The sequence below is a fragment of the Ascidiella aspersa genome, chromosome 3 (genome assembly GCF_963924565.1).
Source record: "Ascidiella aspersa chromosome 3, kaAscAspe10.2, whole genome shotgun sequence".
NCBI lineage: Eukaryota > Metazoa > Chordata > Ascidiacea > Phlebobranchia > Ascidiidae > Ascidiella > Ascidiella aspersa.
Genome location: NC_139449.1, coordinates 19,238,778 through 19,254,022, shown reverse-complemented (window position 1 = coordinate 19,254,022; position 15,245 = coordinate 19,238,778). Strand labels below are relative to the sequence as shown.

The window sequence follows — 15,245 nt, the reverse complement described above, 5'->3', positions numbered from 1 at the left end:
CCCGACTTTAGGTACTCAACACACAACAACCAAATTTTGTTGAAACAACTTCGGGATACCACTTTAGTAAACAAAGCGGTAACTTTATTAAACTATTCTCGCAAAACTTCGAAAGATAAAATGAAGGTTTTGTTTTGTTTATTTTTTCTGTTCCCGCGTGAAGCGAGAACACAAAGAGGATAGGGAGCGAATCGACCACGAAAGGTCGGATCGACAGACAAAAAAAAAACAAGTAAAGAAACAATGGCGCAACACGTCAACAATGCTCAGTGCTCACGCAAGAAAAACAAAACAAGAATCTCTGCGTTGACGAGGGGAGGGCAATAATTCAGACAACGGAAAAAATAGAAAGAGCAGAACGGTGGAAGATATGTGCGACTTTATGAGATGACCACACGTAACCTGGTGATGCTGACTGAGACGGGCGGCAGTGTAGGATCATGCTACTTGAGGTTTTGGGTTGGGCGGCTTTTCCTTGTTTTAGCGCTTTGTGACGCGATAGATACGTTGGCGAGATGTGGAACAGGTGCGAGCTGGTTACGGGCTATTCGGCCTCTTAATTTGCCGCATATAAATATATATAGAAATGTATATAGAACGAAAACGCAAGAAAAACAAAAGTGTGAAGAGCAAAAATTCGCACGTTGCCGTGTCAGTGGAGGCTCGAAAAACGCTAAAAGGTGATGCAGACAACAACAGAATATAAACACTCGCAGCATTCGAAAACAAACAACAAAAATAACCGGTGTTGAACTTCGTGTGTGTCCGCGGGTGTCTGAAGGCGCATCCAGTGAGCACCATCATGTCCGAGACGTAGGTTAGGATTCGGACTTATGCAGAGGTGGGGCAAGGGGAAGATTTAGGTGGCATCTCGTGGATTGAGTCCCGAAGTCGCAGGAGCAGCTGGCAGGCGACGTGACCGTAGGCCTTGTTATACCATTCCGGGTTGCGACCCTTGGTGTCCACACGACAGACGTGGGTTAGCAAGCACTTGGTGGGAACCTCGGTCGGTTCAATGACGTAACGCGACGTTAGCACCACACCTCTGACGTCACCGAGGAGGTTTGGTTGACTCGTAGATGCTTCGACGATTACCGCAGCACCGCGTGAGTTAACGTCGGTTCTCCAAGACCTGGTAAGAAATACGCAACGGTTAAAGAAATATATAGCAGGCAATTAAAAACCGTAAACAAAAATGCTAAAATATAGGCAAAAACAGAATGCGTGTTACATGAAACCAACCTCAATACGCAGTAATCGCGGCTCGGGTGTGGGCTCATTTCGGCGCGGACGGTTTGGAAGAGCTGAGTCCGCTCGTCCGGCTGCTGGAGGACTTTCCATTGAACCAGGTCCTCGTCCCACAGGTGACGCTCGTGGAGGACGCGATCCATGACTTGGCGCACATCAGCACCGTCCACTTCCACCTGACAGCGCCACAAGCGAAGAGGATTTCCGTCGCTCATCTATGAAAAACACAGGCAGTTAGAAAAAGTTTTGAGGTATTGACTATATGCAGCTGAAAATAGACAAAATCGCAGTTTTTAAAATATTGGGAGATATTACGAAGTTATGCAACGAAATTGTAATAGAATCGCTGCAACTCAACTCTTACCTTTCGGAACATGAGGTCGCTGCCCTGGGTGGTTGGAACGTTCTGCCAACCGCCCTTATTCTGCGAGATACGCTGTTCCTCGCGCATCGTCTGAGCCGCCACCCGGTCAACGTAGGCGTGGAAATCGGCGTAGTAGTCGGTGCCGTCGTCGCCAACCTCGGCCGGCGTCAGGCCTATCTCGTCTGCCAGTACATCCTCGCTTTGCTGCATAACCGACATGCGACACTGCGTCATCGCGTCTTCCGAGATCTGTTGGTCATAAAATAAAGGATGTGAGACATCGGGGCGGGTAAAGTCGACGCAGCGAAGGACGTTGGTGATTCAGTGTAGGTATTATTTTTCGAGATAAAATTACTGTGAAAGTCAAGGGGAGGGTGTCTGACTCAAATTCGTTTATGGGTCGTCATTCAAAACTAGACATACCGAAGGAAGTTTATTTAAAGGTGTATTACGATTAACATAGTGCATTTGTTTTTGTCCAAAGCAAACACATTCGCCAAGAACTAGCAACAACAGTCGGCGTAATTAAATTCCAACAAACCAAGCTTGGCTTATTTCGTGTTTCGTAACCAAACAGCGCAGCGCTCGACTGCCAAGCCGCAACAAATAGAAGCAAACTGTAGAAGAAGGATCTGTCAGTCAACGGAACAGAAAAGACAGAAAAGCGAGTTGACCCCCAGTTTGTCCTTGAATGCGCTTGACTGGTCTTTAACGCACAGGCGACAAACTAAATCCGACTACAATTTTGTTGTTGGTTGGTTTGAGATGTAATATTAACCGAAATAGGGCCAAGTCAAAATCGTGAGCGGCGACAAAGTGCAAACGGATGTATCAAGTTCGCATGCAAATCCGTGACACGCGTGACTCAGGGCAAAAGTTCGCCGCATTTTGTTTCGCGAGGCTCACCTTGAAGAGATTCTTGACGTGCCGGATCATAAATGCAAGGCAGTTGTTGGCCGCTGCGTTCTCGTTCATTTCTTTCATGTCGGGTCGCCCCAGCGCCATACCAGTCGAGCCCTTTCCGCCTTGCTGCTTTCGTACTCTGGAAAAACAAGTGGTTGGTAAGTTTGTGCCCATGTCACGGCCAGACAGACAATTATATCTATAGAAACATGGTCGCCGTGCCTGTCAGCGACAAGTTCAAGAAAGTCACAGGATTAACCCAGCGTTGAACCCTGGCCATTTCGCGAAACGTTGTATGCTTTCGAAAACTCTTGCGTGTGTTTTGACTGCACGGTCGATTACATTAGCGGCTAACGCGCTCTGGCGAAAATGCAACTCCCAATACCAGACCGGTTAATGTTTGTTACAAAATTCGAAGTACATTTCAGTATGTGCCATGAGAAACTCGACCACATTGTTTCCAAATAAAGCTTGTTTTCGGCGCTATTTTCTGCGTCCTACACCGCAAACTTTCGTACTATTCCAACAATGGTTGAGGACTTACTTTGGAGAGGAAGAAGAGACGCTTTTAACGCTCCCAAACTGCTGATAGAAAAGCGAAGGTGCGAAGCAGGTTGCTAGATTGGTTTCGTTCATGTGGTTTTCACTCGACCGGGCGGCCACATCGCTAAGAAAGCAGATTAGGGTTTTGAGCGTTTCCCGGGTCTCGTCCGGTAGCAGCATGACAGCGGCCTGCAGGGTTTGAAGCCACAGCTCTTTGGGTACGTCTGCAGCAAATAAATTAATTGATTAGGACGTAACAATAAAGAATCCGATAACGTTTTTTAGGTTTTATAAAAAATAAAAACGGGGGAAGCAAGCAAAATTAGGAAAAAGACCAACAAAAGTACACTTACATAAAAATACGCCGATGAATGTCTCCGACAACTTCATAGTCATGAGCGGATCGGGAAGCTCGCGGAAGAACTGTTTCACCATGTCGGCCACGTCGTAGGCGCTGCACTCATCGAAGTTGCTCAACAGCGGGTTCTCTTCGCAGCTGGCGCGCAACTTGTGGATTCTCGAGCGGACTCCGGGCTTTCGGAAAAGCCCGACTTGGTCCAGGGCGGTCCGGCGCATGTAGGCCAGGGCGTGCTGGATGCATTGGGGTAAGGGCTGGCCGAACCGCTTCACGTTCTGCAGGAGTGGGACGCCGAAGACGGCCTTGTCCTTGTAGTCAGGAACTTTGATGCGGCGAATAAAGCGCGGCACAGACCTTAAAACAATTGAATCACGGTTGTAAGTTTGGTCGAGCTAAATGCAGCGCTTTGTGAAATATACATTTTTTTAATCTAACGGAGACACACAAACACGTCTAGATAGCGTCCTGGCTTGCGTTAACAAGCGTCGAAAAACAAGCCTGCCAGCAGAACTCACCAACTCAATGAGCCTTTGCTGGTGTTAAGTGCGTAGCTCTCGAGCAGAGCGGTGAGCTTGAGCATGGATAGGCGTCTGAGGATCATCAGCTGACCCACCGACAGGTTGTGCAGTTGGAGGGGCTGTGAGGCACCGCCGGGCGCGTGGTCCCGGTGAAAGCTCTCCCATCTCAAGCGGGCTTGTCGGAGCCTGAGTAGAACATAAAAAAGACACTTGTCAAACAAGGCCAAAGGCTTGTATTCTTCCAAATGTAGAAGCGCTGGTCCGATGTAAGGCTACTCTCTGACAAGAATGTCAGACACGGCGCTACGAAGCAAAAACACCGTTTACTGTGTCGAGCATTTTGCCAATATAGACGAATCGGGCGACTCCAGGTTGCTGTTTTAGGATTACTTGTGACATCGTGCTCTTGATGCACAGTAAGCATGCAGTAGAAAAAATCGGCACGTAAGAGGCATGTCGGGGCGGCGACCCAAATGGCAATCCGATTTCACGGTTTTATTCACCGGCTAACAACGAAATGGGAGCGTTTTCATTGAACCCCAACAGCGAACGCGCGGTACAATTAACTCGGCTTAGATAACATGCGAAAACAGCGCGTATCGGATCACCGTGCATTTTTAGACGAAATTTAGGCCACGGCAAATTGGTAAGACATTTGCGGCCGATCTTAATGGCTGACAAGGCGCTGCAAAGTTTTTTACTGCAGATATGTGTATATGCTGCACTTCCCCGTAATGTCGTGTCATGTTGCACAAAGCGAGCACGATTATATTCACGACAGCAGCGGCATACGTTATTCAATTCGACGAAGCTAGCGATGTGACCTTTGTGAAGCGCAACAAGCCGCAGACTTATGCTGACCAAAAATGGCAGTGCTGATGAGATAACGGCTGCACTTTATATGCACTGTTGCAAAACGAGTAGTGCCGTTTCGCCAATTCAACCATGACGCGATCCAATGATAAGATATACAGCCAGTTTAAAAGACACTTGTGGCTTCTTTTAAAACGTTGCCAATCACGCTTAGCTTCAAACGGCTTGGGATAATACGTTAACAAAATAAAACACTTACATTGTTCTTTGATCTCCGTTCGACGCCGCTGATTCATCTTCGGTCTGCGGAATGGTCTATGCAAACAATACTTCGAGTTAAAGACACGTAACACAAAAACTAAACACTGTTAATTGCATTCTCGGATCAATTACAAAGTCTAAATTACCAATCACAGAATAGGTAATCCAAAAGCGACAAACTAACCTCGGACGAGTAAGATGGTAACACGTCATTGGAGGTTGGTAGATCAACTGAATTTGAATCCGGCTGTTGTTCCTGCTTTGCTTTATCATTTTGCTCGTGGTCCCATGTGCTTACAATCTGTTGAAGCGATTGAGTTTGCTCAACGATGTCATCCACGCTCCAAAATGCGGCGTCCGGAACCGTGGCCCCAACATCGAGGGATTCCTGGCTCCCGCCAATAAAGACCCCTGAGTCGTCCACCGATGGAGCGGTGGGATCGAGGATGTTTATAAGATCCTGGGCCGAGGCGGATCCATGGAGCGCACTTTGGGGAAGGTTGTCATAGACACTTACGGGCCTTTGGTTTTTGCGTTCGATCGTGGTTTGTTGGGGCTCTGCAGATTCGCTGTCGCCAAAAGGAAAAGGGGGGGTGGACTGATCCTCCGATGAATCCAACTCACGAATCGCTGTCGGAAACTTGCCGCGGACGTGATCTTTCGGCATTACGAAAAATGTGTTTTCGGCGTCGGGGAAAGTTTGTGCTCTCGCCTTTGCCACCGAGTCCAGCGACACGCGACTGCGGTCGAAGAGACGGGGAGAAATCGAATCAAGGTCGCCGGAATGCGATCTGGATACGGGATCCTGTAAACCAACATTTGTTATTGTGCTGTCAATATTTAACAAAAACAAAACTATGCCTTTTGAATATATCAACCTAAAAATAAGTTTCGACCTGATGAAGCACGGTTGTGCGAAAGCTTGTCAAAATTTGAATACAAGTTTGTTTGTTAAACAGTGCCACCTGAATTCCTTTAGATTTACACAAATACATCTATGAACAAAGATTTATTAAAATACGGCGGCAAACCTCTGTGAAAGAGCGAAATCTTCCGGCCGGCGTGGATGCTGTGCTTGTTGCGCCACCGCTTCCAGAAGACGAGGACGAGCTGATCAGTGAATGAGACGAGTTCTTTCTTCCCCGTAAGTGCTGGCTTTGTAGCTCCCTAATGTCCCCGGCTGGCGGCTCAATGGGCACGCAACGCAGCCTGTCGATCTTATCGTGACCGCTCTGCAGAGTCGGTTCACTGATGACAATCTTGCCGTTCTTTCGGAGTCCCTTCGAGCGGTGGTCGGCGGGAAGACGGGGCTTGTTGGTGCGCGAATCGCTGCCGTCCGTCGAGTGTGTGCGCTGCATACGACGAAATGAACCGAATTTCTTAAGGTCACCGCCGACCCGCTTCAGAAAGCTGTTGCTTTTCGATTTGACGGGATTCTTGCTGCCGAAGTGTCGCATGGCGCCGTCGATGATCGGCTTCTGCTGGACCGACTGTATTTCCGAGTCGTTCCCTTCAGTGGAGGTAAATACATCTCCCGGTTCCTGCCGCACAAATCATAGGGAAAAACGTTAGACAACACGTTCTTCTAACAGCTGGCGCTAAAAGCGTAAGGCGCGTCAAAGCGCAATATCGATCACCGTTTTTTATCGCCATTTAGCGGGCGCAAATATAGGGTGACATGAAAAGCGCGACCCTCTGTTTAAATAGCGTCACGATCTATCGGCTGTTGTTCCAAATGCAAATTACCTCGCCTTGCCTTGCAATGAATAACACGCCGAGTATGTAAACCGAATTCAAAACAGCAACGCAGAGCGACGGAGCTTATCCTAATCGATTTTCTTATTGAGACGGTGAAATTTTGTTTAAAATATTTTGGTCAAAGCGTACCCGACCCGTGTCACTAAGTTTTGCCAAAGCTGTGAGTTTTGTCGAATAACGAGTATTTTCTCACCTCGTGTGTCTCTTCCAGATGCGGAAGCTGTCGCGAAGGTGAAGAGGGAAGTCGGTTGAGGTGGGATCCCTTGCTGTCCAGGCGCGACCACCTCCTTCCGTCATCATCCAGGTGCCAGAACTCGCTGATGGCGCAAGGTTCATCTTCTTCGTCCTCTTCGTCGGTCTGAGACTCTTTTGACTGAAAGATGATATAATAAAATTATTAAAACATGATAAAATTATGTCGAATTAGTTCCTGTGGTACATTTACGTAAGCTGTTTAATGCTGTACAATGTATATTAAGATAGACATAAAGATATGTACGTATGTTGTTCTTGGACGCTACATTATGTTTTGACTCGGACGGCCAACTACAACGGTGACAGGAAACCGTTCTTGTAACAACAATCGGCAACCTTACGAACACCAGCAACAAGGTATACTAATATTTTCCAACTCCCACGTCATTCGCGACCGGCAACAATAACGCACAGTGACGCAGTAACGTTGTTTTCTCATAACCGGTCATATCGCCGAACTACTTAAGCAAGGGGCGAACGCCGAACGTGGACGTCGCGTCGATACAGTGAAGATGCGCGGCGGCAGTGTATTTGCGCGGTCTATTTTCGAAACAATGGCACTCGAAACGTATCAAGCTGCGAACGATGGGCGCCCGATTTCGCCCTACATTCGCGACCAACCACTTGTGCCATGTTCATCCCGGAAAAATCGATTGGCCCGAAAAACAAGTTTTTAGGGAGAAGAGACAATGCGCCTTTTTTCCACTTCGCATTGGGGTGCAGAAGCGGGTCGCATTCATTAGCGCGGATGTTTTTAGAAAGCAAATGGAAATGACTTTTGAGCGATGCGACAGCTTTTATTGAATGCAAACGCGGGGCGCATTATGCCGCCCTCAATTTGGTTCGACACGCTTTTCGCTTTTCTGTTTCGGTCATAAACTGGTAGTGTTTCAAATGAACACCCTTACAAGATTTCTGCCACCAATTGTTCGGGTCGTAAACGTGTCGCGAAAACGCCCAACTTTGATGTGTCGGAAAGGGCAAGTAACGCCGTCGGACACTTGGGTGTACATTGTTAAAATACTTTACAAATGGCGATGCGATACACAACCAACCCTAACGACACAGGTTGTTACTGAATTGAAGGTCGAATGTCTTGGTATTTCTAGAATGTAGAATCGGCTTTATTATCCATTTGGGCGCATATTGCCACAGTAAAAACAAGCGCTGGCGTCGACGGTCGAATGTTATCCGCGTCCGAAAACTTCTTCTATTGCAGCTGACGCAGACCTGTCATCGCCGCTGTGTCGACAATGCGTGGCACGAAGGTGGCGTTTTCGCTAAGAGCTATTTGTACGCGAGGATTTGTCGCGTTGGAGCGGCTAAGAAGCGCGCTTATCACAACAAACGCACGGGCGACGAGATGCGTTCCGTAAGGTGTATTTACACAAAAATTGGCTCGACGGGTCGCCAGCGGCAAAGGGCGCAAATAAAAACAAAAGGAAGCAAACAAATAACATTGGCATGGGCGGTCCACGCATCCAGACACTCTCCTGCTCTATCGTCAGTCACGTAAAGACCGGCTACTAAGCAAGATGGACTGCGGATTACGAGATCTGCCTTGAAGAATCGAGTAAGCCGCGGAAAAGTTAAGATGGATAACGCCGCACGCCCATCCTGGTTAATATGGCCACACACGCGCAACTCACAGCAAACGCGCTCGATCTGGCCTAGAACTTAAAAATTATCGTTGCGAGCGAGGAACACGTCCCCGTGCCCCGCAATAAACTCGACAATAGTTTAGTTTACGGAACTGGGTCGTTTTCGGTTCAGCTTCGTTCTGGCCGTAATGCGCTCACTCGCTCATAAAACGCTCTCGACACAGGGTGAAAGTCTAATAATTCTTTAGTTTTACGACCTCGGCCGCCCTTTGATGCCATTCAAAGCAGGCGGACTTGAAAATGGACTGCAAAGAGTGGCTGTTGGTCTACCGGAGCAAGACGCAAGCAAAAATGCCAAACGGCGACGAACAGTGCCCAGAAAAATCGAATAGCGCCGTAATTAGCGCGATTAACGGTCTGCGCTGGTGCTTACAGGGAACCGAACAATTACGCGCAGGTTACCCGCCGTTCTCGACCATGTTTGGCGATCGGCCTACAGCGGCTACACGCGTTACCATAGAAAGGACTAAGAAAAATCAATTTGTGCCGAAACGGCGCTCAGTCCCAGAAATGCTCGCTAGACACAAGCGTCTAGCCGACAAATCAGTATTCGATTAGTTACGGATTTCGCGGAAGGCGGCAGTGGCTCGGTGTGTGTGCTCAGCGTCTTTTCTGTCTTGTTTTTTACCGAAATATACGAGACACGAGCAGCTTGTTTAACATGCGACGAAGATCCGGCCCACTATGAATCGCATATACACATGGCTGTCCTGTGCCTCAGAATAAATATATGTTGAAGCCATGTGTAGATGTGACGCACACGGTCGGCGTTTTCCCACAAACCGATCGAAAGAACAAAGGGGAAATGGTAAATTATATCGGGAAATCACAACAAAACCGGCTGCGTATGACATCTGCGTGTTTACATTTATAGGAAATCGGACAACCGAACGTGGAACAGTACATCTCCCACGCGGACGGTGCTAGCGCGTAATTAATGGTAGCCCCATGTATCTGAAAGCCTAATGGCTGCCTGTCAAGAAGGGGGGGACGCGAACCTATGAATAATGCACACAATAAACACCCACCGTGACGACAATCGGACACTGTTCGGGGACAACGCGCAATGGGTTTGCGTCCCGCTTGGCATCTGGTACCGGGTCGCTTAGGGACCGCTGGCACGGCACTCCGGAACAACCACAGCTCCCACGCGTTTCTTTAAATTCGCGAAGGTTGACAAGCAGTAGGTCGCCCTCAATCTTCACTATTCCTTCTTCTTGTTTATTGGCGTTGTTGTTGTTTTGTGGCACAATGTCCTCCTCTTCTAAGAGGCTGAATGAGTTTCTCCGAGACCCCGATACCACAGACGGACAATCTGACGCGCAAGAGGGAACTGGAGATGAGCTGGCGGAAGACCTGTACGTATCCTCTTCGGAGTATATGCTGGTTGCAGATGAGGAAAGAGAAGTGCTCTTTACCCGCGATTTTGCGCAGTGGCGATACTCCAACAGCTTTGAGTCCATAACGCAAACGCGTCGATTGTTTTTGTTTCTTCTGTTTTCCATCGAAGACTGAATGGCGATATCCGCTAAGTCAGAAGTGCGTCGGAAACCAGAAGCCAAAAGGCTTTGGTGGCGGATATCGGTTCCTGCAAAGTCGGCAGTTGCTCCCAAACGAAACTGGTTCGCGGCTTCGCCATTCTTTTGTCGCATGACGACGTCGGCCAGTTGTTTCAGCACTTGGTCGCTAATCAGGCCGCTCGATTGGTTCTGAAGCGCGGCGTAGCACAATCCCGGATCGCTGTGTATGCTTCTGTGGTTCATGTGTCGCTCTATCATCGTGAAGGCCGACTTTCTGATGGCCCCCTCGCAACTTCGACGATTGACTTCGGCATAAGGCAACTTGGCAACAGGCATTTGGCTTCGTACATCCATAGCCCGGTCGAGTAAAGTTAGATCCAACGGCATTCACAAGCCTTAGGCTACAGTGACACACAAGGCAATTAGGGCTTTTAATTCGTTTGCTATCATAAATAACTAAATAAATACAAACAACAATAAATAACTGGTACCACTTTCATAAGACCTGAAACTAACCGCTTTTTCCGTGGTGTTGTAGTTGCAATATTAGTTGGTCACCTTACAAGTACAGCTCATCTTCTACTATTTTGTCTGTTAGAAACAAGCTCAAAATAACTGATATCGTAAGCTATCGCGGCAATTAATGTCGACTTCGGCCGCAAAACTGCAAAATTACTATTCACAAAGCACTATCGTGTTGTGAGTTCTGACTTAACGCATTGTCTGAACGCTGTTGCTGGACGATACTGAGAGCAGTTTGGCTAGCGCGTTTGTGAAAACTAATCGAGCAATTTCCTTTTTTTCCTTTTCGCACCGCAGAAAAAGAAAGCGTCGGTCGTCCAAGAGAGCCGCGTTTGGCGTTTGCCTTTTTCGCTGTTTTCGGAGAGAATTCAAAGCGAAAAGATAACAAACCCGAGGTTATTGAAGGAATGGAAAACTTTCTTAGCGTACGCTGTGCGTTTTAGGCGAATGAAACAAGGCAGTATTTGCACTTAGCCTCCGGCATAACTTTTGCGTATGCCGTTGTTAAACCGCGACTGACATTCGTTTGACATGGTATGTGCTTATGGATAGTTATACAGTCGCACACAAATCACAGAAAACATCTTTCCACGTCCCAATAAACTTAACAACCACGTGAATGTGCCAGTTTGCAAAGTTTAACGACAGGCACCTGTTCGATCGCAGATCGCGCAATTAAAACATCGCACACACACACAGTATATAATAGTCGCAGTAATCAACTTTAAAACCGGATCACATGATGCAAATTTGCCCCTGGCGCTACCAAAGCGAATCGACAATGAAATGTTGTCACCAAACGCGAGCCGCCTTTGCAAGGCGGGCGACGTCACGACGCCGCAGGAAGTCATGTTGGACGCCGATAACAAGCTAAGGCACAAAGGGTCCACCCGTCGCTCAACAACAACAGCCAGTCAACTCTAACTAGACTGATTGTAGACCGAATAAACAGCGGCACGTGTGACGTACTCGTCGTCGACAGGTGCACGTAAACGTGTTTGGTAAGTGTTTTAGCTGAGGTTTAATCGTGCAATTGCTTATCAGCATATTTGCAAAATAATTTATGCGAGCTTTGGCAATCGCTCTAGAGTCTAGATATTGCAATTTAGACGACAACTGGTTGCAAAATTACTTTCTCCCTGCTCTTTCGTGCGAGATTGCGGAAAAACAGCTGTTGATGCCGGGCTAGAACTTCTAAAGTGCAATAAATTAGCACAAGAAAACGCAGCAACATATTAAGACGTAATTTATTTGCCCAAATAGCAAAATCTCACCAATCTTGAGGTAGGTAAGTACGTTTAATAGAGAAGATAAAAACAAAACAAATGAAGACCGCGTTTTTCCTAACTGTAGAGCAACCCCAAGAGCACTTAAAGTGAAAAAGCTAGCCAACAACAAGTATTAAGAAGAAACCCTGTTGTTCAAACACAAATTGGTTTCTTCTGACCAAACATTCGTCAAGTTATCTTGCGAAGTTTCTGTTTAGCGGCTCAACTAAATCGAGCACAAGTCTGAGCGGCAGTTGAACCCGCGTTCCAACTGGAAGGTGGTAGCCTAGGCAGCTGGATACTGGGAACGGAGCGCCAGACCTAGGGACCCGGCGCCGTTCGCAGCTTGACCACTTTCGATAAGCTGACAGGAAAAAATATGCGCACACGGGCGACTCATTAGACTTTGCTTATGACTCAACACAGAGCGAGCTGCGGAGACATTTAAGACCATTTAGACACAATAAAGTTCGGCCAAAAGTAAAACTGCGGGTGGGCCCATATAATTGTTCCTCTTTTGTGGTTGTCAGAACGAGGTTTAACGCAATTCCCTGTGGGAATCTAAATCACTGCCGCCAGCCTCAAATAACCTATGATATTTTGGCTGGCGCCACGGCGTCAATACACAAACCGGGTGATATTATACAGGCGATAATTAGGGACCCTAATCGCACCTTTGCAATATTTTACAATCGTCATAAAACCAAACCATGTGCATATGTTGCGTAATTTGGGTTGGCGCCCCTGCTCCTACAAAGCCCTCTCCAGACAGACGAACGAGGGTCGTTAAAACGCTGACGCTGGGCATAAGACTGTCCCGTCAATCAAACGGTGGTTTGGGTTTGAAGAAAGTTCTTTGCGACGGTACAACCGAACACAACTAGTTGGACCTACACGCGGGAAAAATTCATCGCATCGAATTCAGAGAGTCTGAGCAAAACAAGCACTTATGGTCATCACAGGCGGTCTACTAGTAACGGTCGCTGAAACTATTTTGCAAACAACGACTTGTCTTTTAGGTTGAGTACCGCTCACAACACACATGATGTCATATCAGGACACGGTTGTTATGTGTACAAACGACCACGATATCAGTGCCGCAGTTTGAATTGTTGCCTAGGATAAAGCGTTCAGATAGAAATCGTTTGGTAAACATCTTCAGGTTAAGATCCCTTTTCTCAAATGACCCTATAATGTCATCACTTCAGTTCACAATAGGATACGCATAACATAACAAATATTCGATTTGGAATAATGTCGATTCCAGTCACAATAAAAAATGTCGATTCCAGTCACAAAAAAATACATACATATATGGGCCACGATTGAACTGTAACAGATTTAGAGTAAGTAAGGCGTAGGCGTCGCTATATGTAGCCCCGAATTTAACGCAGAAAATGTGCGTCATGTTATTTCAAAGGTCTTGGCGAGATTCGGTGCATAACTTAACGTTTACAAATTTTGTGAAACGTAATCGACACCACCATCCTCACGAGTCATTCGGCCACCAAACACCTGCAGAAGTTTACACCTCGTCGGGATGGAAAGTCTATATGCGTTGAAAGGCCTGGCCTAACAAGTTAGCAGAGCGCAATTATTTAGTGCGACCACACGTCGCAGGAAACAGATACTGTGGTAGCGCAAACAGGAAGCAGGACATAGATCGAAGGCGCGAAGAGCTTATTGAGGGCGAAAAAGGCGATGTAAATACAGGCGTAAATACGCAGCGCGCAGAAATGCTGCCAGGCGCGTTACTTCAGGCACAAGTTTGGCTCGAATGGCATTAAATGGAATGGTTCGAGTGGGATGCGACACGTTCCATCGAACTCATCGCAGATAAAATATCGCGTTGCTCGTGAAATGACAAATCGGCCTTGTCACCAATCGGCGGGAAACAGTACAACTCTGACAGACCGAGACCGAAGTACCCCATTTCGCCATTCGACTGAAAGGATGGTGCGACATGAGTACACCAAGTTTAATGCGTTTGAAGATCTTCAATGTTGCTGAACAAGAAATAACAAAAACTCGTCGACTGCCTTCTGTCTGCTGCGATAAATTGGATAACAGTAAAACAATATTATACCGCTAATGTGGTCGTTATCAATTAAAACCGCGACAGAATAAATCGAAAATTTGAAAAACAAAAATGTCCTGTAAAACAATCGATAAATGCTATCTGTCTGCAACACAGGCAAAAGCCATTAACGCCCTCGGACTAGTACACGACTTTCAAGGCGCCCTTCATCCAGGCGCAGACCGGACGGATGGACTACTTTGCACCCCACAAGCGTTTCGTGTCGTAATGCCAAGGTGCAAGAAAATTAGGCGCCATCGCGCGCCTCTTTCGGTACGCAGTTTCGTTAGTTGTAACCCTGATGCCATAAATCATTCGAGCTACGTTTACGAGTCACTCACTCATGCATTAATCGGTTTTCGTTGAAAACCTTGTAATCATTGGACGTAAGATACATAGTCTGAACAAGAGACAATGGGTTGCGTTTTTTATACCTTAGCATTTTATTAGTATAACATAGTTGTTACTTATACTGGCTTGGTACTAATACCGATCAGTGACTTAATCAAGCCAAACCTTGCGGTAGGTTGGACGGTGCTTTCAATTGAAACTGGTATGAGGTAAAAATAAAATTCTGACTAACCACTTGATTGTTCTTACGACGGCGGAAATGACCTTCAACGAGGCGAAAACGCAGGTCCACGTAGTGGGCTGTTATGGGGTAAAAGTTCCCACCAGTAAAGTCAGCGCAACGAAGTCTCTCGCTAATTTATTACGGTTTCGTCGGCAACGTGACCGACAACAAAACTGATTTATTTGGCAAAGTTTTCATGTTCACTCTGATTTTACCACAATTACTTTCCTTGGTAAATAGGATTACGAATTTTTATAGTACACGCCCGAGAAAATAATACGACCTAGTCACTTCTGCACTCAAATGACAATTTCGAATACGAGTTTTATGCTAAAAAAATAGAAATGATAAAATTTTATATTTTAAACATACAATTTCGAAAAATGTAGTGTAGTGATTTACCCTCGAAACACCAAGGGAAGCACACAACTATTGTGTTTTTCAATCGTCAGGCACCGAACAAACACAGCTTCGTGCCCGATAAGCAACTCAAAACGTCAGTCACTGCGAGCGATATCAGCAAAGGCTGTGCAGCAGTTTCAAGAAGGTTTGTTTTGTGACAGACCGGCGAAAGTGATGCTTACGAACGATAGCACCGCTGC

The 15,245-nt window shown here is 46.8% G+C and overlaps 1 protein-coding gene across 1 annotated transcript in view; it reads right to left on the bottom strand.

The window, feature by feature from the left end:
• Positions 1–270: 270 nt before the first annotated feature.
• LOC146160598 (uncharacterized) overlaps positions 271–15,245 on the bottom strand; it is a 58,029-nt gene continuing 43,054 nt past the window's right edge. Inside the window, exons 9-19 of the mRNA XM_083384971.1 lie at positions 6,960–7,139; positions 6,040–6,549; positions 5,193–5,813; positions 5,007–5,062; positions 3,932–4,120; positions 3,412–3,770; positions 3,060–3,282; positions 2,519–2,654; positions 1,613–1,861; positions 1,243–1,463; positions 271–1,132 (exon numbers count right to left, since the gene is read on the bottom strand). Of these exons, the coding sequence (XP_083241097.1) occupies positions 832–1,132; positions 1,243–1,463; positions 1,613–1,861; positions 2,519–2,654; positions 3,060–3,282; positions 3,412–3,770; positions 3,932–4,120; positions 5,007–5,062; positions 5,193–5,813; positions 6,040–6,549; positions 6,960–7,139 (3,045 nt within the window). The 3' untranslated portion in view covers positions 271–831. The remainder of the gene's footprint in view (positions 1,133–1,242; positions 1,464–1,612; positions 1,862–2,518; positions 2,655–3,059; positions 3,283–3,411; positions 3,771–3,931; positions 4,121–5,006; positions 5,063–5,192; positions 5,814–6,039; positions 6,550–6,959; positions 7,140–15,245) is intronic.